The sequence below is a fragment of the Tachypleus tridentatus genome, chromosome 12 (genome assembly GCF_004210375.1).
Source record: "Tachypleus tridentatus isolate NWPU-2018 chromosome 12, ASM421037v1, whole genome shotgun sequence".
Classification (NCBI taxonomy): domain Eukaryota; kingdom Metazoa; phylum Arthropoda; class Merostomata; order Xiphosura; family Limulidae; genus Tachypleus; species Tachypleus tridentatus.
Window position 1 is genome coordinate 108,792,411 of NC_134836.1, and position 26,402 is coordinate 108,818,812.

Genomic DNA, 26,402 nt, shown 5'->3' on the forward strand with positions numbered 1-26,402 from the left:
CTCAATGATAAAAGGTATTATCTTTTCACTGTAAAACTCTAATGAAGAACTTAGAATTTTGTTTGGAAGCATTGTTACGCTCTCCGATACAGCTGAGACCTGTAAGATATAAAAGAACTTTGTAATACGGGTGGCTGAAGTATAGTCTAAAATGAGTGTTTTGTATCGTTTTAATCTTACTTAACTGATTATCGGTATTGCATAATTCAAGATGTGAATCTCTGGTAAAGCGTAACCAGGTGCATTAATGCATTTGGTATATTTAGTTACGATGATTATCCTCTGACTGGTGTGTTCAGATTATCCTCAGGCACTTCGGCATTTCTTCGAAATGAACGGCAGTGCCAACAAAGTATGGTGATCGTTTGACCTAATCATCATGCTCATTGTTGGGTGTGCAGAGCATAGCTGTAGTTCTGGTTGGACTAATGACCATTATTATGCAACTGCACTATTTGCTTATCCTGCTGAAAGATGGTTGTATTTTGCTTTCTATTTCAGCTTTGCAAGATCTTCTACTATGCACAAGAATGTGGTCAGCAGAGATAAGTGTGCACCATCTATTCGAACAGTCAGGGATAATTAAATCCAAAATGCAGATGTGGAAGAGGTCAGTTGAGATTCGAAGCCTGAGATATTGATGGTGATTACCAGCTTTCATACTTTATAATGCATCTTTTTGTGGTAGCTTCAACTATGACTCTCCTTACTCACGTTACAATATCTGTTGTGATTTGTCAGCAAGATGAACTCCATGGCAGGCATTATTCAGATTTAAAACTATTGCCAGTGATTTCTAACCAGCTTCAAGGTGTATCAACTGCGAATTCAGCATTGTTTATCCAGATTTGTCTTCCATCGGATTATCTATCCAATGATGAGACTAACAGTGGCTCAATCTGAGAAACGAACCTCTTAGCTACATCCATCTATGAAGTTTTGCCAGTGATATACCATCTGGACCTGGAGCTCGTCCAAGTTAAAATGGCTTCCATATCCGCATGCACATATAGCTCATGTAAATATTGCTGTAGCTTGAACCTCTTCTGCATGGTAACATTGGTTAATTTATATGAGCATGAAGGCCCTTGCCTTATTTTTCATCTTTATAGAATGACGTACGAGCATGTTATCGTCGCAATATACTGACATCACCAGGTTTCTTTCTATTCCTATGTCAGTCATAAGATTGAGGAAACGCTGGAATGAGGTGTCTGTGTTCACGCTGCACTGGTTGTTCCGTTTCATTTTCGTGTTTTAGTAATCACAGTCTCTGTTACTTGTGCTACTTGTTTCCTTTGCACGTGTTAAGTCATGCCATATCCGCATTTATTGCATTTGATATTTAATCACAAATCTGTAGATTTGCGTGACATACTCTCTGCGCGAAATTCAAAGCTACACGAGGGCTATCTGCACTCGTCGTCCCCAATTTAACAGTATAAGGCTAGAGTCCCCAATTTAACAGTATAAGGCTAGAGTCCCCAATTTAACAGTATAAGGCTAGAGTCCCCAATTTAACAGTATAAGGCTAGAGGGAAGGCGGTTATTCATCATCACCCACCGCCAACTCTTGGGATATATTTTTTTTTACCAAGAAATAGCGCATTGACTGTTACATTATAACACCCCACCACTGAAAGGGTTACATGATTAGTGTAACGGGGATTCGAATCTGCGAGCTTCAGATTGCGAGTCGAGCGCTCTAACCACCTGGCCATGCCTGGTCAAGATCAAGAGTCAAATACCACTCGTCTGACAGATAAGAGTAACTATACCACTCGTCTGGCAGATACGAGTAACTATACCACTGTCTGACAGATAAGAGTAACTATACCACTCGTCTGACAGATAAGAGTAACTATACCACTTGTCTGGCAGATAAGAGTAACTATACCACTGTCTGACAGATAAGAGTAACTATACCACTGTCTGACAGATAAGAGTAACTATACCACTGTCTGACAGATAAGAGTAACTATACCACTGTCTGACAGATAAGAGTAACTATACCACTTGTCTGGCAGATAAGAGTAACTATACCACTGTCTGACAGATAAGAGTAACTATACCACTGTCTGACAGATAAGAGTAACTATACCACTGTCTGACAGATAAGAGTAACTATACCACTCGTCTGGCAGATACGAGTAACTATACCACTGTCTGACAGATAAGAGTAACTATACCACTCGTCTGACAGATAAGAGTAACTATACCACTTGTCTGGCAGATAAGAGTAACTATACCACTGTCTGACAGATAAGAGTAACTATACCACTGGTCTGGCAGATAAGAGTAACTATACCACTGTCTGACAGATAAGAGTAACTATACCACTTGCCTGGCAGATAAGAGTAACTATACCACTGTCTGACAGATACGAGTAACTATACCACTCGTCTGGCAGATACGAGTAACTATACCACTCGTCTGGCAGATACGAGTAACTATACCACTGTCTGACAGATAAGAGTAACTATACCACTCGTCTGACAGATAAGAGTAACTATACCACTTGTCTGACAGATAAGAGTAACTATACCACTGTCTGACAGATAAGAGTAACTATACCACTGTCTGACAGATAAGAGTAACTATACCACTCGTCTGGCAGATACGAGTAACTATACCACTGTCTGACAGATAAGAGTAACTATACCACTCGTCTGACAGATAAGAGTAACTATACCACTTGTCTGGCAGATAAGAGTAACTATACCACTGTCTGACAGATAAGAGTAACTATACCACTTGTCTGGCAGATAAGAGTAACTATACCACTGTCTGACAGATAAGAGTAACTATACCACTTGCCTGGCAGATAAGAGTAACTATACCACTGTCTGACAGATACGAGTAACTATACCACTCGTCTGGCAGATACGAGTAACTATACCACTCGTCTGGCAGATACGAGTAACTATACCACTGTCTGACAGATAAGAGTAACTATACCACTCGTCTGACAGATAAGAGTAACTATACCACTTGTCTGACAGATAAGAGTAACTATACCACTGTCTGACAGATAAGAGTAACTATACCACTTGTCTGGCAGATAAGAGTAACTATACCACTGTCTGACAGATAAGAGTAACTATACCACTTGCCTGGCAGATAAGAGTAACTATACCACTGTCTGACAGATAAGAGTAACTATACCACTTGTCTGGCAGATACGAGTAACTATACCACTTGCCTGGCAGATAAGAGTAACTATACCACTGTCTGACAGATAAGAGTAACTATACCACTCGTCTGGCAGATACGAGTAACTATACCACTGTCTGACAGATAAGAGTAACTATACCACTCGTCTGACAGATAAGAGTAACTATACCACTTGTCTGGCAGATAAGAGTAACTATACCACTGTCTGACAGATAAGAGTAACTATACCACTTGTCTGGCAGATAAGAGTAACTATACCACTGTCTGACAGATAAGAGTAACTATACCACTTGCCTGGCAGATAAGAGTAACTATACCACTGTCTGACAGATAAGAGTAACTATACCACTTGTCTGGCAGATACGAGTAACTATACCACTCGTCTGGCAGATACGAGTAACTATACCACTGTCTGACAGATAAGAGTAACTATACCACTCGTCTGACAGATAAGAGTAACTATACCACTTGTCTGACAGATAAGAGTAACTATACCACTGTCTGACAGATAAGAGTAACTATACCACTTGTCTGGCAGATAAGAGTAACTATACCACTGTCTGACAGATAAGAGTAACTATACCACTTGCCTGGCAGATAAGAGTAACTATACCACTGTCTGACAGATAAGAGTAACTATACCACTTGTCTGGCAGATACGAGTAACTATACCACTTGTCTGACAGATAAGAGTAACTATACCACTGTCTGACAGATAAGAGTAACTATACCACTGTGACAGATAAGAGTAACTGAAGAATTAATGGTCTAAGTGTTTATCAAACTTTATCGACGTTAGCTACTGGCTCGCTGCCCCCCTAAACTGTCGCTGATCACTAAAATGCAAGTACAAAGAATGACCATTAAGATTTACCTCCGAGTATCCTCTCATTTTTACTTGTTCGCTTTTGTAAAATCCCACGAGACAGCGAGATAGATGTGACGAATCTGAGCCGTTTCGGTGATTGGGAAACACTGCTCGAGTCTACCACTTTGTAGTTAGAGTTTGTTTTTTGTTGAGAATTAAACACAAAGCCACACAATGAGCTATCTGTGCTTTGTCCACCACGGGTATCGAAACCTGGTTTTAGCGTTGCGAATTCGCAGACATATGGCTGTTCCACTAGAGGTCACTTGATTGCATTACCATGTTATATACTAGACCAACAAAACAACTGGGATTTAGTTTGTACTTAAAGAAAATGTGGTTTAACATGTTCAATATACTAAGACGAACGACACTGCTTCTCATGTTATTTTCTCATTTTGTATTATAAAAATCTACATATATAATTCTAAGCGACTAACATCCGTCTATCGAACTCTTGATCGCATATTTATATAATTGATAAACTTAAAAACTATGTTTTTATTCAACATAAGCAGTCTTCAGTTCCTCTAAATAAACAGATCACTGTCGAAAACACAAAATACAAAACTCTCATAACACATTCTCGCTCAAATGTCACATAAATAGAATGTTAAATATGGAAATGTATTAACTTGTTGGAATTCATTATCGGTATTTTCCCGTTTCCTCATTGGCCAGTTGTTATGTTTTCCAATGATAGTTGTGAAACTCGATTTTGCAAATAAGCAAAAGCTAACGGAAAAGTGATTGAATTCCATGATCAGATCACTTGTATCACGTTTTTCCAGATAATCTGTTGTCATAGCTTCCACTGGTAGCCCTAGGCAACGGAAGGGTCAGTTCTGGGTCGTTAAGTGGAACTTGGTGATGACCTTTGAGATATCCATGTGGTCGGATTTTACCAAACGTAGTATCATGGCGTCTTAGAACAAATACAGCAACTCCTCCAATAACGATTAAGCTACAGATTCCAATAACCAATACAGCAATGTAAACAGGACTGATCTTTCCAAGCTTTGGCGACCTACCGCTAGGAACGCTGGAATCAATTTTGATCACACCCTCAGATCCTTCAGTTTTACTTAATGGTAGAGTTTCTTGCGCGGCCATATTATTTCCTTTATATAAAAAAAAACAAAACAAAAAAAAACACGAAAATTAGAATTACCTATTTTTTCTTTATAAACTTAACACACAATTAATATAAATATAATAATACTTCATCCGCCAAATTTAACAGTGTAAAAGCATGTCAATTCATTAAACAATACTGATATTCCAAGTTACTCATACTTAAATATATTGATATATTAAAATAAAACGGTTTCACTAGAAAATACTAAAATTAAAGTGTACTAAAGTTTCCTTGCTGTTCTGACTATGATGGTATTTCTTGCTATATATAACACGTTTCCTGAAGCTATTAATACATTTATTAAAACCTTCCAGTTCATAGACAATAGTTCTCAAATGATATGAGAAAGCTAAATAAAGGGCTAAAAGGAAAAGAAAATTTTCGCCAAGATAATTCATGAATCATTGGAAAGTTTGTTTCTTTAGAATTAAGCACAAAGCTACACAATGGGCTACCTGTGCTCTGCCAATCGCGGGTATCGAAACCCGATTGGTAGCGAAGCGAGTCTGCAAACATACCACTGTGTCACTCGGGGACTCTTTGAAAAGAGTGTGTTTACTTGCTGAAGCTATCCACAGTGTTCACCACGGGGAATCCAACCCCGGATTTTAGTGTTGTAATTCCGTAGACTTACTGCTGTTCCACCTGGGGACCATTGGAGATAAGAAGCACTTTCGTTTCTCTTATTAGGAATTTTCGCAACGCTACATAAAATCTATTGGTGCATCGCAATCCTTAATTTTGAACTGAAAGCCTAATTGGTTTGTTTGTTTTTGAATTTCGCGCAAAGCTACACGAGGGCTATCTGTGCTAGCCGTCCCTAATTTAGCAGTGTAAGACTAGAGGGAAGGCAGCTAGTCATCACCACCCACCGCCAACTCTTGGGCTACTCTTTTACGAAACGAATAGTGGGATTGACCGTAAATTATAATAACGCCCCCACAGCTAAAAAGGCGAGCATATTTGGTATAACAGGGATTCGAACCCGCGACCCTCATATTACGAGTCGAGCGTAGCGCAAACGCCACAATAGAAGCAGATATGCAAAATCCAATATCAGCTAACTAGTGAAACACTCGTCTAAATTAAATCCAAAAGTTATTTGATAACTACATGGTTCACGAAAACATCAGAGGGAAAACAGAATAAAAGAGTTATTTAAACGAATACCATCAATCTTGTCATTTAAAAAAAATTATGAAAAACTTAAGTTCCAACCGAGTTGGTCTTGTAGACATAAAAATTAGTTATTTCAAAAGATAGCTGGAGTACTCGTCAGTTGAATGGGCAAAATAAAACACGTTTGTAACAAAGAAAAGGAAACTGCGATTACATTTCCCAATATAAGAAAGATCAAAAATGCAAAAACAATACATAAAGGTACTAATATTGAAAAGAAAGACATTCTGTTTTTTTTTTAAGAATCTTATCAATAAGAAATCAGAGGGGTTACCAAGCCCTCATAATCTACCTGTGTCAAGTTTGGTTCTGATTTATCAAATTTTGGTTGAGATTTGTCCAATAGGATCGCAGGAGTTAGGGTGCAAACAAACACGTATTTCATCTTTATGAATGTGTTGAAATACATATACACAAATGCATTCGAAATATTTCTAGAATTGCCATCATTCTAGTAGAAACCAGAACTATGAGCCAATCGTTCAGAAATTGCCATATTTTGATGGTAACTTTGAACAAGAGAAAATCCATCATACCAATTTCTCATGTGAAACTTTACATAAGTTTAGGACTCGATGTTGTTCTTCGAAAACAAGATGAAACTCCAAAAATGTTGTTTGGCGTTAACGGGAAGTCTTCTCAAAGCAACGTTTGGTTAGGCAAGAGGTGACTCATTGTTTACTTTTAAAGAAAGGCTCGTCTCTGTACGACTGGCTAGTGTTGGCCTTCCTTACTTTGTTTAATCAGTGTCAATGTTGCGCCAACTCAACCAAGGCAAGTTTTCTACATTAGTAGTTAACAGAAACTATCCATTAAATAACACACAATGTGTATGTGAAGATACACAATAACACAGACTGGTTACAATAACAGGAACTACATACACAATAACACAGACTGGTTACAATAACAGAAACTACATACACAATAACACAGACTGGTTACAATAACAGAAACTACATACACAATAACACAGACTAGTTACAATAACAGAAACTACCTACACAATAACACAGACTGGTTACAATAACAGAAACTAGATACACAATAACACAGACTGGTTACAATAACAGAAACTAGATACACAATAACACAGACTGGTTACAATAACAGAAACTAGATACACAATAACACAGACTGGTTACAATAACAGAAACTAGATACACAATAACACAGACTGGTTACAATAACAGAAACTACATACACAATAACACAGACTGGTTACAATAACAGAAACTACCTACACAATAACACAGACTGGTTACAATAACAGAAACTAGATACACAATAACACAGACTGGTTACAATAACAGAAACTAGATACACAATAACACAGACTGGTTACAATAACAGAAACTAGATACACAATAACACAGACTGGTTACAATAACAGAAACTAGATACACAATAACACAGACTGGTTACAATAACAGAAACTAGATACACAATAACACAGACTGGTTACAATAACAGAAACTAGATACACAAAACACAGACTGGTTACAATAACAGAAACTAGATACACAATAACACAGACTGGTTACAATAACAGAAACTAGATACACAATAACACAGACTGGTTACAATAACAGAAACTAGATACACAATAACACAGACTGGTTACAATAACAGAAACTAGATACACAATAACGCAGACTGGTTACAATAACAGAAACTACATACACAATAACGCAGACTGGTTACAATAACAGAAACTACATACACAATAACTACAGACTAACGCAGTTACAATAACAGAAACTAGATACACAATAACACAGACTGGTTACAATAACAGAAACTAGATACACAATAACACAGACTGGTTACAATAACAGAAACTAGATACACAATAACACAGACTGGTTACAATAACAGAAACTACATACACAATAACACAGACTGGTTACAATAACAGAAACTACATACACAATAACACAGACTGGTTACAATAACAGAAACTACATACACAATAACACAGACTGGTTACAATAACAGAAACTACATACACAATAACACAGACTGGTTACAATAACAGAAACACAATAACACAGACTGGTTACAATAACAGAAACTACATACACAATAACACAGACTGGTTACAATAACAGAAACTACATACACAATAACACAGACTGGTTACAATAACAGAAACTACATACACAATAACACAGACTGGTTACAATAACAGAAACTACATACACAATAACACAGACTGGTTACAATAACAGAAACTACATACACAATAACACAGACTGGTTACAATAACAGAAACTACATACACAATAACACAGACTGGTTACAATAACAGAAACTACATACACAATAACACAGACTGGTTACAATAACAAAAACTACATACACAATAACACAGACTGGTTACAATAACAGAAACTACATACACAATAACACAGACTGGTTACAATAACAGAAACTACATACACAATAACACAGACTGGTTACAATAACAGAAACTAGATACACAATAACACAGACTGGTTACAATAACAGAAACTAGATACACAATAACACAGACTGGTTACAATAACAGAAACTAGATACACAATAACACAGACTGGTTACAATAACAGAAACTAGATACACAATAACACAGACTGGTTACAATAACAGAAACTAGATACACAATAACACAGACTGGTTACAATAACAGAAACTAGATACACAATAACACAGACTGGTTACAATAACAGAAACTAGATACACAATAACACAGACTGGTTACAATAACAGAAACTACATACACAATAACACAGACTGAAACTACATACACAATAACACAGACTGGTTACAATAACAGAAACTACATACACAATAACACAGACTGGTTACAATAACAGAAACTAGATACACAATAACACAGACTGGTTACAATAACAGAAACTAGATACACAATAACACAGACTGGTTACAATAACAGAAACTAGATACACAATAACACAGACTGGTTACAATAACAGAAACTAGATACACAATAACACAGACTGGTTACAATAACAGAAACTAGATACACAATAACACAGACTGGTTACAATAACAGAAACTACATACACAATAACACAGACTGGTTACAATAACAGAAACTACATACACAATAACACAGACTGGTTACAATAACAGAAACTACATACACAATAACACAGACTGGTTACAATAACAGAAACTACATACACAATAACACAGACTGGTTACAATAACAGAAACTACATACACAATAACACAGACTGGTTACAATAACAGAAACTACATACACAATAACACAGACTGGTTACAATAACAGAAACTACATACACAATAACACAGACTGGTTACAATAACAGAAACTACATACACAATAACACAGACTGGTTACAATAACAGAAACTACATACACAATAACACAGACTGGTTACAATAACAGAAACTAGATACACAATAACACAGACTGGTTACAATAACAGAAACTAGATACACAATAACACAGACTGGTTACAATAACAGAAACTAGATACACAATAACACAGACTGGTTACAATAACAGAAACTACATACACAATAACACAGACTGGTTACAATAACAGAAACTACATACACAATAACACAGACTGGTTACAATAACAGAAACTACATATACACAATAACACAGACTGGTTACAATAACAGAAACTACATACACAATAACACAGACTGGTTACAATAGACAGAAACTAACACAGATACACAATAACACAGACTGGTTACAATAACAGAAACTACATACACAATAACACAGACTGGTTACAATAACAGAAACTACATACACAATAACACAGACTGGTTACAATAACAGAAACTACATACACAATAACACAGACTGGTTACAATAACAGAAACTACATACACAATAACACAGACTGGTTACAATAACAGAAACTACATACACAATAACACAGACTGGTTACAATAACAGAAACTACATACACAATAACACAGACTGGTTACAATAACAGAAACTACATACACAATAACACAGACTGGTTACAATAACAGAAACTACATACACAATAACACAGACTGGTTACAATAACAGAAACTACATACACAATAACACAGACTGGTTACAATAACAGAAACTACATACACAATAACACAGACTGGTTACAATAACAGAAACTACATACACAATAACACAGACTAGTTACAATAACAGAAACTAGATACACAATAACACAGACTGGTTACAATAACAGAAACTAGATACACAATAACACAGACTGGTTACAATAACAGAAACTAGATACACAATAACACAGACTGGTTACAATAACAGAAACTAGATACACAATAACACAGACTGGTTACAATAACAGAAACTAGATACACAATAACACAGACTGGTTACAATAACAGAAACTAGATACACAATAATACAGACTGGTTACAATAACAGAAACTAGATACACAATAATACAGACTGGTTACAATAACAGAAACTAGATACACAATAATACAGACTGGTTACAATAACAGAAACTAGATACACAATAATACAGACTGGTTACAATAACAGAAACTAGATACACAATAATACAGACTGGTTACAATAACAGAAACTAGATACACAATAATACAGACTGGTTACAATAACAGAAACTAGATACACAATAATACAGACTGGTTACAATAACAGAAACTACATACACAATAATACAGACTGGTTACAATAACAGAAACTACATACACAATAACACAGACTGGTTACAATAACAGAAACTAGATACACAATAACACAGACTGGTTACAATAACAGAAACTAGATACACAATAACACAGACTGGTTACAATAACAGAAACTAGATACACAATAACACAGACTGGTTACAATAACAGAAACTACATACACAATAACACAGACTGGTTACAATAACAGAAACTAGATACACAATAACACAGACTGGTTACAATAACAGAAACTAGATACACAATAACACAGACTGGTTACAATAACAGAAACTAGATACACAATAACACAGACTGGTTACAATAACAGAAACTAGATACACAATAACACAGACTGGTTACAATAACAGAAACTAGATACACAATAACACAGACTGGTTACAATAACAGAAACTAGATACACAATAACACAGACTGGTTACAATAACAGAAACTACATACACAATAACACAGACTGGTTACAATAACAGAAACTACATACACAATAACACAGACTGGTTACAATAACAGAAACTACATACACAATAACACAGACTGGTTACAATAACAGAAACTACATACACAATAACACAGACTGGTTACAATAACAGAAACTACATACACAATAACACAGACTGGTTACAATAACAGAAACTACATACACAATAACACAGACTGGTTACAATAACAGAAACTACATACACAATAACACAGACTGGTTACAATAACAGAAACTACATACACAATAACACAGACTGGTTACAATAACAGAAACTAGATACACAATAACACAGACTGGTTACAATAACAGAAACTAGATACACAATAACACAGACTGGTTACAATAACAGAAACTAGATACACAATAACACAGACTGGTTACAATAACAGAAACTAGATACACAATAACACAGACTGGTTACAATAACAGAAACTACATACACAATAACACAGACTGGTTACAATAACAGAAACTACATACACAATAACACAGACTGGTTACAATAACAGAAACTACATACACAATAACACAGACTGGTTACAATAACAGAAACTACATACACAATAACACAGACTGGTTACAATAACAGAAACTACATACACAATAACACAGACTGGTTACAATAACAGAAACTACATACACAATAACACAGACTGGTTACAATAACAGAAACTACATACACAATAACACAGACTGGTTACAATAACAGAAACTACATACACAATAACACAGACTGGTTACAATAACAGAAACTACATACACAATAACACAGACTGGTTACAATAACAGAAACTACATACACAATAACACAGACTGGTTACAATAACAGAAACTACATACACAATAACACAGACTGGTTACAATAACAGAAACTACATACACAATAACACAGACTGGTTACAATAACAGAAACTACATACACAATAACACAGACTGGTTACAATAACAGAAACTACATACACAATAACACAGACTAGTTACAATAACAGAAACTAGATACACAATAACACAGACTAGTTACAATAACAGAAACTAGATACACAATAACACAGACTGGTTACAATAACAGAAACTAGATACACAATAATACAGACTGGTTACAATAACAGAAACTAGATACACAATAACACAGACTGGTTACAATAACAGAAACTAGATACACAATAACACAGACTGGTTACAATAACAGAAACTAGATACACAATAACACAGACTGGTTACAATAACAGAAACTAGATACACAATAATACAGACTGGTTACAATAACAGAAACTAGATACACAATAATACAGACTGGTTACAATAACAGAAACTAGATACACAATAATACAGACTGGTTACAATAACAGAAACTAGATACACAATAATACAGACTGGTTACAATAACAGAAACTAGATACACAATAATACAGACTGGTTACAATAACAGAAACTAGATACACAATAATACAGACTGGTTACAATAACAGAAACTACATACACAATAATACAGACTGGTTACAATAACAGAAACTACATACACAATAATACAGACTAGTTACAATAACAGAAACTACATACACAATAACACAGACTAGTTACAATAACAGAAACTACATACACAATAACACAGACTAGTTACAATAACAGAAACTACATACACAATAACATAGCCTGCGTTTGCACATGGTAAATGAAATTGAGTTTCTTCTTTTCTAGTAGGTATTTTTGGTTCATTATTAAACTTAAATTAATCGTTCTTTGTGTATCCACCAATCAGTGCAATTGACTTTACCTGAAGCAGCACCCATGTTTATTTCCAGTCTCGAAGGTGGAATTGTGGGTATGGTGTCTCTATTGCACAGGCTGAAGTTACAACACAGCAAGATGGGCCAATCGACACTTAGAATTGCAGGTCGTCTGTTTTCACACAGTAGCGGCGTCTTAGTGGTGATGCATCCTCGAACCAGCGGGTCAGATCCATCCTTTTTATCCAAGAACTGGGTGTAGCACATACTGATGGTGTTACAAACGTTAGTGTGTTGGGACTTGCAGTGGGAGGTAGTGCAAACACACGTGAGCATACTACCTGTAACGAAGAGGAAGCTCATTAGAGACCTCTTAAACTCGATCAAGATTTGTGTACACTCGCAATGGTTTTGGTGTTATACGTTAAGATGATATTTATAATTATGATCTGGAACCAGAAAACCGAACTTTGTCAATTTTCAGTGCTCTTCAAGTAGGCAGCATTCATTCTCACACAAATGAAGAAAACGGAAGTTGATAATTCGTTATATAAAATTCCAAGAGGGGGAAATTTTGACGTTTAAAATATATGGTTTAGTTTGAATTTCGCGCAAAACTACACAAGGGCTATCAGCGCTAGCCGTTCCTAATTTAGCAGTTTAAGACTAGAGGGAAGGCAGTTAGTCATCACCACCCACCGACAACTCTTGGGTTACTCTTTTACCAACGAATAGTGGGATTGACCTTCACATTATAACGCACCAACGGCTGAAAGGGCGAGTATGTTTGGTGTGATGGGGATTCAAACCAGCAACCCTCGGTTTACCTGTCGAGTACCTTAACCACCTGGCCATGCCGAGCCTAAAATATAGGAAAACATATGTGTATATATATATTTATAAAATCATAAACAACTACTTTAATAAAGAAACTACAAGACGAACAAAGTAAAATAGCATTTATAACAAGTCAATTACACAGAGAAGAATCGAATTTATTTTTCATTTATTTAAATTATGCTCGTTTAAATGTAATTAGTTCATGTGTATTATTGCATCGAAAAATGCGAAATAAATAATTTTACCAGGTTAAAATAAATTCATCTATCTGTATCAGTTCACCACACGTGTTCGTAAATTTGTGTCAGCGAACCTCTCCCACGCATGACCAAACTCGGTTGGCCCGGGGGTGTTCTTATCTATATGGAATAATCATATCAGGGTACCGAGGGGGTGGGGTTAAAACGGCGACCGGAAGGTTACACAGGAATGTCTAAAAGTGAGCTTCTTTGGTTTTTGAACTTAAATACACACCACATAGTTTTGTATTCCTGTTCCCCCCCCCCACTGAAGATTCCGGGGGCACCTTTTTTGGAACTGTTTTCATAACCCCACTCTCAGGCTAGCAGGAACAAACTTGACACACTAGTTCAGGTGCCAAAGGCGAGTGTCCTAACAACTTTTTGGGGTACATTTTTTTTCCGGGGTAGTTATAGAAGTATTCGAGAACCATGGAAAAGCTGAGTGGATACATCAGGGGCTCTGTGAATCATGCAGACGCCTCTCAACCCCACAACAGAGTGCGGGCATTTTTACAATAATGTGGGTAATTACAAAAAAGGAAAAACAAACAACCGTGAAATAGTCAGTCACAGTTGTACTCAACTAAAACTATCTTGCTCATATGTACAATCATATACCCTAATATCAGCTAGTATATTAATGCACGTGTTTTCTAGTAAAGTTTCTAACTTATTGGATGCATTTGTTAATATGTTGTTATTGTTAGTGGAATTTCGTGCTAAGCTACTCGAAGGCTACTTACGTTAGCCATTCCTAAATTCGTGGAGTAGAGAGTGGGTAGTTAATTAAAAACACTTACCGCCAACCTGTGGACTACTATGCTCGCCCTTTCAGCCGTGGGGGCGTTATAATGTTACAATCAATCCCACTATTCGTCGGTAAAAGAGTAGCCCAAGAGTTGGCTGTGGGTGATGATGACTAGCTGCCTTCCCTCTAGTGTTACACTGCTAAATTAGGGACGACTAGCGTAGATAGCCCTCTTGTAACTTTGAACGAAATTCAAAACAAACCATTTCTGAGAGATAATATTAATAATGTATTGTTTGTTATACCACTTAGTAACAAACGTAATTTTAGGTTTTATTTAACAAGCAAGAGCTCGGACGAAATATAGCTTATAAACAGAAGAATAAATATTATTAAAATAGAGATAAAAATTTCAAGGAGACTGGTCAGTAAATGTTTTATTTAATAAATATATAGCTAATATTATCTGAAAACAAAACTCTCTACTCAACCTTATTAGTGTTGAAAACGAGTTCGACCTTTGATCTTGTGTAAGGTTGTTGAAGTTTAAATAATTCAAGTTTGTTAAGAATTAATAAAAATGTTTCAACCGATTAGTTCATCTTATGTAAATAAACTACTGTAAGGTTTTATTTCAGAAAAGCAGCTTTGATATTTTTGTCACTCAAAAAATTAGAGTAAATTAAATAAAACTATTATCGTGCAAAGAAAAAAATTCGTGCGTCTTTTCACGTATTGTGATTTATGAAAATAACACAGGTTTGCGAAGTTAAACTTCATAAAAGTTCATAAAAATAGCTAATTTTATATAATTCAGCTGTGCAGAACTTGAAAATAGTATTCATTTTTAGTATCACGTAGCGATTTTTTTTACAAATTGGGAAGAAAAATCTTATTTAAATCAAATTTACAACAATTTTACCATAAATATAACAGTACACGTGTCAGTCTTATACACAACTTCTTGTTGCCATAGCGATGAATACTATTCAGAAATTATACATCATGCAGTCTTTTAACAGTTTATATACTAGCAGTGTGTTTCTCGTGGGTTCCAGAACGACTGAAAACTATCACGTCGCGATTAACGTAGAGAAATCTATAGCCAGTGGTTGTCAACATTTTAAGCACAACATGTGACCTGATTTCAGTGAAAATCACTTACTTATGTAAAAGTACATATGACGTTTTCTGAGAAATCTGTATAGTGACGGAGAAAAATGGACATCATTTTTTTATTCAGCTTACAAGAATTATTTTAGAACACGTAAAAATTTCAAGACAAAAAAAGATCGCAGACCTAAATTATTTACCAACATGGCTCCAAGTTTGTTCGATTTTTTCTTAATTCGCAATGCGTAGAATCTTTGAAAAGATATATTTAAATGGATGTCTGCTAATATAAAATAATTATGTGAGGAAATGAATGGTTAAGTAACGACCTCTAACTGATTTTGATCAAGAATATCGTTTCGCTACCAGAGGGCGGCACAGAGGAAGGTCTGTGATCTTGGTCTACTGGAAACGAAGGTACCATAGCCGTAGTGGACAAAACATAGATAGGGGCTTTGTTCTTTTAGGCTTAAGAAAACCAAATGTTATCCGAGAATTTAGGTTTGGAGTTTCCAAACAGGAAGATTGCACTTATTTAACAGTGATTTAGTCGAAAAGTGGACAAAATACGAAATTTTTTATAATATCACAGAAATAATGTTTCTTTTTTATATATAACAACAATTTTTATTATATTTACCCAATTTACTGTATCTGTATAGAAGCTGCTTATCCTTGTTTAGCTGACATAATGGTGCACTTGCACGTGTCGCCATCTATTGACATAATTAACAGAGCACCGAGTGTTTTCGAACTTTTTGGTTCTTAACGAAAGATTTTTTTAAATTCACTGGCACTTACAGGATTCTAGATTCAGATATAGAGCTTATTAGTACAATAAGCAATTATAACGACCATTTGAATAAACATTTCAACATGTTTTGTAATATTACTTCGGAACTATATATAACAATACAGCGACTGGTAATTGTGCATACAAATCAGACCGGTAATAGAAAGCTCACAGCATTAAAGATATGTGAAGAAATATTATCCATCTGATTCACAGTCGTCAGCTAATAAAAAAACATACCCGTGCTTGGAAGACCTCCAACCCAATGTACAGATCCACCAAGCACAAGCGAGGCTATAAATCACTTGTCGCCTTTATATGTCGTCTCATGGCGCCAAAAGACGTTCGTTGTTTCTGCAAATAATCCTGGAAAATCTTTAAAACCTCGTTTGTCAGGCTAGTAGTTCCGTCTCGGTCACTTGGACTTTGTGTCTCCAAAAGGCAATCTCCTTACCAGTTTAGTGAATAGAAATATTTGCCAGGAACTACCGGCGACAGCAGGGCGGTCATCAAATAACTCATCAGGATGGTTACTTTGAGCTCCCCAGAGTCCATCTACCGCAATCAAGGTGCAATTAACTGAACACTTGCACTAGGGGAGCAGCAAAAGTGACAACGAAATGTATGGGAATACGTCATGTTTAATGGTTTGTAAATATCAACATGTAATGTGCACCAAAATGACGAAAGTCTTGAAGAAAAGGAACTGAAGAGAGTATGAAATTAACAAGAGATGTCTAAAGGCTAAACAAGAGTTGCAATAGAGAGTGTGAAACCAACATGAGATGTCTAAAGGCTAAACAAAAGTTGCAATAGAGAGTGTGAAACCAACATGAGATGCCCAAGAACTAAACAATGGTTGCAATAGAGAGTGTGAAATCAACAGAATAGACCGAAACAGGAAGGACTAAACAAGAGGCACAACAGAAAGTGTAAAACCAACAGAATGTGCCTAAAAAAAAAAAAGAGACGCAACACAGACTGTGAAACCAACAGAATAGGCCTAAACAAGACGTACAAAAGAGTGTGAAACCAACAAAAGATAACATGAAGTGCAAAAGAAGCCTTGAAGAAAACAAGTAGATACGGAGAGCAATACATTGTTCTTTTTGGTTTTGATGTGATGGTATATTTTATTTTCTCTGAGTAAAGTATTTTGTTATACTGAATCTCAATTTGCTGAGCGTATTTCTTGTATTCTGGTTTTCTCTGAGTCGTGTATCCAGCTATGGCGAATGTTAATATTCTGAAAAGTATGTATTATTTTCCGTTTTTGTCTTAGCAATGTGTTTTATTAAACTGAAACTTCATTTACTTGGTGATATGTCTTATAACCTTTTTTTTCAGTGTAGTACATGTTTTATAGTGAAACTTAACTATCTCAGCAGTACTGTTTATATTTTGGTTTTTCTTGAGTAGGTTAGTTTGTTTTCTGTTGTATTAAATATTAATTTAGTTAGTTAGTTAGTTTAGTTATCACCATTAGATTCCATCTAGGAACATAGGGCCGCAATCGCTTGTGGATTCTTCAACAAGTATTTAAGTGAGTATGTTGTTAGCCCACTGCACCGAGCCGTCCCTAATTTAGCAGTGTAAAACTAGAGAGGAAGGCAGCTAGTCATCACCACCCACCGCCAACTCTTGGGTTACTCTTTTACCAACGAATAGTGGGATTGACCGTCACATTATAACGCGCCCACGGCTGGGAGGGCGAGCATGTTTGGCGCGACGCGGGCGCGAACCCGCGAATTACGAGTCGCACGCCTTACGCACTTGGCCATGACAAGCCAAATATTAATTTACTGATATTTATTTCATACAATTTGACACTTTGTAAGTCATGAGCTTTGTTCATATTGAATCGTAAATTTCTGAGTAATATTTCTTAGATTGTGGTTTTAATATTTTTATTACATTTTAATCTTTTCAGAGTATAACAGTTTGTGGTAATGAATTTTGTTATTGTCTAAGCAGCATATTTCCGTACATTGTTTCTGTATCGTATCTACAGTTATGAGTTAAACTGTTAATATTATATTGTCCATATTTTGTTTGAATACTTCATTTTGTTTTATTGTTTCTAGAGGAGGATTTGACCTAATGGTTGGCGTTCTGGGCTACGGATCGAAAGTTCCAAGGTTCGAGATAAGGTATGTTTCTGAAAACGCTCTACACTTTAAATCCATGGTAATACTATCGCAATATAAAGTATTATAAACATATTCAAGCTCGTTGTGTGTTAGGAGTTATTCACTGGTGCTTATATATATATATATTTGTAAGTAATGTCGTATTCTATTTTACTTTAATATTATAGGCTATAATATTTGACGTAATTCTTATTTCTTGAAACTAATTTTAACGCTTAGGAAAATTACTTTACGTTGTTGGCTTCGTATACGAATGCAGGGCTAATCTAAAACTGTCAGGTGATCGATTATCGTGAGATATTATTGGACTAATAGCCGAAATTGTTATTAACATTCTAATGATTACAGGTTTAGTCATATTGTGTATTGATGCGTAATATTAATTAATTCTATATTCAATATGCTGTAGTAGATTGGCGCTATCACTATCTTAGTTACTTTTTAGTTATGACGATACAGTTGATAGATGACATCATTTAGTGGTATTATAATTTGAAACTTAACTTTAAGTAGCTGCGCCCATTTTTAGTAATTTTTCGTAACTTACAATGAAATTTACAGTACTAAACAACAACAGCTATCATAATTAATAACTTATATATTATTAAACGAAACGATACCCGTTACCATAAGTAATGTTACCAAGCAACACTGGTTATCGTAAGTAACAAGTTACATGGTATTAAACCAAACAGTACCAGATATACAAGTAATAAATTACACAGTATTAAACCAAACAGTACCAGATATGTAAGTAATAAATTACGTGTTTTTAAACCCAAGCAATACCAGCTATCAGAAGTTATAAGGAATAGTTACAAAACCATTCGATATATAATTGTGTTGCAAAATATAAACTTCCAAAAAAGAACTACAGTGGATAATACTTAATAAATCAGTAAAAATCTGTATAATATACAGTATGCAAAATACTTGAAACTTGACAACTCCTGACAATTGAAACATACATACAAAGATTTGCATTAAAAAATGTAATCGTGTTACTTAAACAATTGTCTAAAAGTTTCACTTGTAAGATAGAGAGTACATAATGGAAATAATTAATAGATTAAAATACTCCTGCAATAATAATAATACATTTTGTTTATGTTCGCTAATAAAATGAATGTGTATACGTAGACAGCTGTCAATATTTGTCGAGTTTAATAAATTACATTTTTATCTATAAATTGTTTGTTTGTATTGGAATTAAGCAAAAAGCTAAACAAATGGGTAGCTGTGCTCTGCTCACTACCGGTATCTAAACCCGGTTCCTAGGGGTGGGTATCCAGAGACATACCACTGTGCCACTAAGTAGAGTTCTTTATAAAATAAAAGCTTTATGTATGAACAAAAATCTGGATATTTAATAATCTAAACATTTTATACAGAGAAAGACATAGTGTATTAAAGAACGAAGTCTAATATATTTAAACTGTAGTTCTATGAGGATTGCATTCATTCCTTATTAGCCCTCGTGTAGCTTTGCGTAAAATTCAAAAACAAACAAACCTTATTAATGTTACGCTCTTAGTTACAACATGTGGTTTCTTTATTGGAAACCATTTTAAATAATTTATTAACATAGCTCATGAAATACGAATTGTTAATTGTTTACTGTAATTGTTTTTTTAGTGTGTTATATTAGTTTTGAAACGTTATCAACCATTTGGAACACTTTTGAATAGTACCGCTTTCCTGCAACAGATGACAAGAAGCGATAAGTTACTCAGAAGTGGATAGCAAACTCATTCCCAACTGGTCGTAAACCATTAAATAGTACTACTTTTCTACGATAGATGGCAGGAAAGCGGGACCAAAGTTTCGAATACGATTTATAATGTTTTTATTTTCCTTCGAACTCGCCACTGAGAGGTAGTACTATTTCGTTGTCATCAGCTTTCAACATTTTCTTCATTGGAAGTTTCTAATCGACACTAAATTTTATCACTTTGAACAACTTTCACATAACACGAGTAAAACGAAAAATCGCAAGTCAGTTCAACATTTTGCAAAATGAAGTACTTGTAATGTCGTGATGATGGTATTAAACTACTAAATGGAGAGAAAACGTTTTAAACAGACCAATGTCATGACGACAACTTCAATAAATTACTATTAAACCGACAAAACGTATTAAAAAAACAAATAATGTCATGACGACAGCTCTAACAAACTATTAAATAGACACAAAACTTTTGAATTGTTAAAAATGCTGTTACAACAGCTCCAGCAAACTACTGTTTAAATAGACACATAACTTTTTAACACGCTAGAAATGTCATGACGACAGCTCCAACAAACTATTAAATAAACACAATACTTCTTATACAGACTAACAATGTCATGACGACAGCTCCAACAAACTACTAAATAAACACAATACTTCTTAAACAGACTAACAATGTCATGACGACAGCTCCAACAAACTATTAAATAAACACAATACTTCTTATACAGACTAACAATGTCATGACGACAGCTCCAACAAACTACTAAATAAACACAATACTTCTTAAACAGTCTAACAATGTCATGACGACAGCTCCAACAAACTACTAAATAAACACAATACTTCTTAAACAGACTAACAATGTCATGACGACAGCTCCAACAAACTACTAAATAAACACAATACTTCTTAAACAGACTAACAATGTCATGACGACAGCTCCAACAAACTATTAAATAAACACAATACTTCTTATACAGACTAACAATGTCATGACGACAGCTCCAACAAACTACTAAATAAACACAATACTTCTTAAACAGACTAACAATGTCATGACGACAGCTCCAACAAACTACTAAATAAACACAATACTTCTTAAACAGACTAACAATGTCATGACGACAGCTCCAACAAACTACTAAATAAACACAATACTTCTTAAACAGACTAACAATGTCATGACGACAGCTCCAACAAACTACTAAATAAACACAATACTTCTTAAACAGACTAACAATGTCATGACGACAGCTCCAACAAACTACTAAATAAACACAATACTTCTTATACAGACTAACAATGTCATAACAACAGTTTCACTTGTAAAATTTGTATCAAATATTTTAAGCAAACGAAATGTACAATAGAAACTGAGGGTAGGAAGATTCATTAATTGATTTAAGGTTTCAAACCACAACGAAATAATAGCAACAGAGAAAGTACATACTTATGCAAAAGTTTCAAGATATGGATTTGTTTGTACAGTTTGTTGAATTTCGCGCAAAGCTACTCGAGGGCTATCTGCGCTAACCGTCCGTAATTTAGCAGTGTAAGACTAGAGGGAAGATAGCTAGTCATCAACACCCACTGCCAACTCTTGGGCTACTCTTTTGACGACGAATAGTGAGATTGACCGTCACATTGTAACACCCCCACGCTGAAAGGGTGAGCATATTTGGTGCGACCCTCAGATTACGAGTCGCACGCCTTAACCCACTGGGCCTCAAGAGATGGAAACTACGACGTTTTGATTTAAAATATTAAAATCACGATGAAATATTTTCTAGGAAAGTACTTAGTAGTTGCGAAAAATGGAAGACTAATTAATTTCCATTTAAAAAAAAAATCCTAGTGAAAAATCGTTGGTTAAGAAAATGATCGTGCATTTGCCACGAAAGAGAGAAACTAGTCAGGCTTTATATTTAAGATACTAAACTACAGCGAAATATTATTCACTAAGATAATGTTTGCACAGTTATTACAAAAGATACAAGCTTAATCAGGACTCATGTAGCATGCTGACTACGGTGAAATATTGTTGTCTAAAGCAATGTTATTGTAGTCGTACACAAGATAAGAAACTAATCAGGACTCGTATAAAATACTACACTACGTTGAAATATTATCCAATAAGACAGTGTTCGTCCAGTTGCTGCAAAAGATAAACTAATCAAGCTTAATTTAAGTGAAATATTATTTACTAAGACAATGTTTGCGCAGTTGTTGCAGAAGATAAAAAATCCCCATCAGGCCTGATGTTAGATATTAAATCACAATGAAATATTGTTGACGAAGAAAAAAATTCAAATTGTTACAGTAGATATAAATTTAGCATGGCTCGAATTAAAACGTGGTGAATTGTTAACATAAAACACGCTCATGCTTAAAAACTATATCGTTTTGAGCTAGATTATTTATTTCAAATGTTCGCGCAAAGCTACACAAGGGCTATCTGCGCTAGTCGTGTTTAATTTTTAACAAACGCAGAAGAGAGAATGCAGCTACTTAACATTACTCACCACCAACTAGTCTTGTCTGACCGATTAGTGTGATTTGGCCATTCTTATAACGCATTCGCGACCCCTAAAAGAAAAACAAAATCGCGACAATAAGTCGCCAACTACAGACCCGAGAAATCGCAGTCCGGCACCATAACCACTCAGCTACATTGGATCTTGCTTGATTAGAATTCTGAAAGTATTGATCTAAATTAGTTAGTTTAAAAATATTTGATTAACTTAAGATACGTTTATAAGGAAAACAGGAAAAAACTTTGAAATTTTTTTATACACGATTGTTAATGTAAAGCATTCGCGAATTAAACACCTACGTCACAGTTTTACCAAACAGGTAAATGTGCGTACCCATATTCATACTGATACCAGTCTCTAGATGTCAGAGCCATATTTCGGTGAGCGGGTTGACCCTATGATAGAATTCTGAGTTCTGGAGTTAACGAGCTGGGTTCGAATCCATACGCACCACAAATTACTCGTCCAACACCAATTTAACCCTTGACTACATTATAAAAATAACAGTAAATCCCTGAGCAATAGATAGTAGGTGATAGGGTATTGCTGACTCGTTACCTTTCCTTTGGTCAGTATTTTAAAATTATGGACGGCAGCAGAGTAGAATTTGCGATTTCACTATAATTGCAAATTATTATATTTCCTAGGTTTCTCCTTTTACCGCTGTCGATATTTGAGTTAGAACTACTGCTAACTTGTTTTAGTGCTTATGTCTTCTTTTACTGATTGTTGTAAGAAATACACAGCTACAGTGATATAAATAACTTAGGGAAAACTACAGTTAAAATACTTCGTATATTTGGAAACTTTACTAACACAAAGAAAGGAATTTCATTAGTAATGATAATGATGGTATTAATATCGCTGTAACAGTTACAAGATAGAGAATTTGGGCTTTCAAGAATAAACGATAAATTAATTAAATGACAGACACCCTTAGTAAGGATGAACAAATTAATTTTATATCAGTACCTATATATGAATTCCGCATTTTATAAAGTTGATGATAATTTTATTGCACCATCAAGTAAAGATTATATATATAAATGTATACACTAATATACACTATTTGGTGAAAACACTTTTCTCTATCAATACTCTCAATATATATATAATAGGTTTTAAATGTAATACTTCCTCCTCTTGAATTTGGGTCATTCTGAAGGAACTCTTTTTTTTGAAAATAGAAATAAAATAAAAATATTAAAAAACTTAAATTCACCTAAACTTCCACATCGGGCTATCAGCTGAGTCCACCGTGGGGACTCAAACCCCTGATTTTAGCGTTGTAAATCCGTAGACTTACCGCTGTACCAGCGGGCGACACGGATGTATGGAACTTTCAAATGTTGTTTTTTGTAAAACCAAAATAGATAACTTTGTTTTATTGGATATACTATCTAGATACCGTATTTCAATATTGCAGCTAACCCTAAATAAATAACTATTAAGATAAATGAAAACAACATATATATGAGAGAGAGGGTTTCTAAAGAACCAAATAAATAAGAAGAAAACAAGTTGTGTTGGATAACTGCTTAAGAATTATACTAGGATTCTTCAGAAAGAAATGATATTTTATTTAATGTAGGCTAAGTATATCAAGTTACAAGAAACGGCGTTTAAAATGTGGTAATTTTCTTTCTTCCATCATACCAGTTAAATAAAATGCAGGTATAGTGTTACGAATCCAAAAGTGTTTTAAGTGGTGTCCAAACCGAACATTCCTTTGAAAGACCCAAAACACGCGAGTTTAAAGGTGCTAGGTCAGGACTATGTACAGATTGAACGCTTGTTCGTTAGAATATATCTTTGTGTCCTTTTTTCATTTTTTTTTCACGATTAACGTTGAGACACCCAATCGCCTACCATACCAACAGTTTTACATTTGAATATATTTAATTCTACAATAGTCAAGTTAACAACAAAGATTTAGTAAAATACTAAAATTTCGTAACTGAAGTTTTGAGCTGTTGATCTGTAGTTTAAAGATGTCGCTAGTTACTTGGATATTCGCTTCCTTCTGGGAACTAGTTAACGTTTAATGTGATAAAACAAGAACGAGTCCGCGTATATGAGGCCTAACGTATCAGTTAGCTTTGACAGATGTTAACCTACACAGGTCAATCACACTCTCTTTTGTCTTTTTTATTTAGTAAATAGACTGATTAGCAGTACAAACTGGTTTTATTAGTGAACAACTACTATTTGACACATTCAGAAATATGTGTGTAAAAAAAAAGATAAAAGTTAAATCTCATAGACGTCAAGTATTTCTAAACGATGTTTATTTTTCTTTGAATCGTAATATACACAAAAACAGCTTCTTTCGAAGGAAAGATTGTTGTTGTTTTAATTCCAAATTACTGCCATACAAGCAAGTTTTGTGTAGGGGGCATTTTTATTCTAACTGTATTACTTTTTATTTTAATGGTACCTTCTTGTTCAAGAACTTTCAGTGTCGCTTCACTATTGTTAGTTGAACAATTCTAGCCCATTAATGACTTTTGTAACGTGTAACGTAACTCTAAGAGCCAAGTAAGAAAGGTGTAATAAAGTAAACGTATACAAGCGATATATGTAAGACGTCGCCTAAGTCAGCAGGTATGGCGTCATCCTCCCACGCTTCATTTCGACTTATATTTCAACATTGATAAACATATAGTAACGAGGTCGTCACGGTTAAAACAGTTCCTTCATATTCGGGCACGTGCAAGGAAAATTTTAAATGTTTTCCTTCATCACCTCGAAGAAATAAATATTTATTTAGTCAGTTCGAAGGCTAGTTAGCATTTCGTCACGAATTATCAGTTCGTTAACTACACTAAACCATTATCATGTACTGGACAAATAAAAGGTCTTCGTTTACAACTGTTTGTTTGTTAAGCACAAAGCTACACAGTATGTGTTTTCTGTCCACTACAGGTATCGAAACCTTGTTTTTAGCGTTATAATTTATTCAGACTT

At 34.8% G+C, this 26,402-nt stretch overlaps 1 protein-coding gene and 1 long non-coding RNA gene across 2 annotated transcripts in view; one reads left to right on the forward strand and one right to left on the reverse strand.

The window, feature by feature from the left end:
- Positions 1-26,402, forward strand: part of LOC143234319 (uncharacterized) — a 49,068-nt gene that overhangs the window by 9,062 nt on the left and 13,604 nt on the right. The window contains exon 2 of the long non-coding RNA XR_013018603.1: positions 19,104-19,169. This is a non-coding gene — a long non-coding RNA (uncharacterized LOC143234319). The remainder of the gene's footprint in view (positions 1-19,103; positions 19,170-26,402) is intronic.
- Positions 4,428-26,402, reverse strand: part of LOC143234316 (uncharacterized) — a 46,425-nt gene continuing 24,450 nt past the window's right edge. The window contains exons 2-3 of the mRNA XM_076471604.1: positions 13,331-13,624; positions 4,428-5,163 (exon numbers count right to left, since the gene is read on the reverse strand). Of these exons, the coding sequence (XP_076327719.1) occupies positions 4,820-5,163; positions 13,331-13,624 (638 nt within the window). The 3' untranslated portion in view covers positions 4,428-4,819. The remainder of the gene's footprint in view (positions 5,164-13,330; positions 13,625-26,402) is intronic.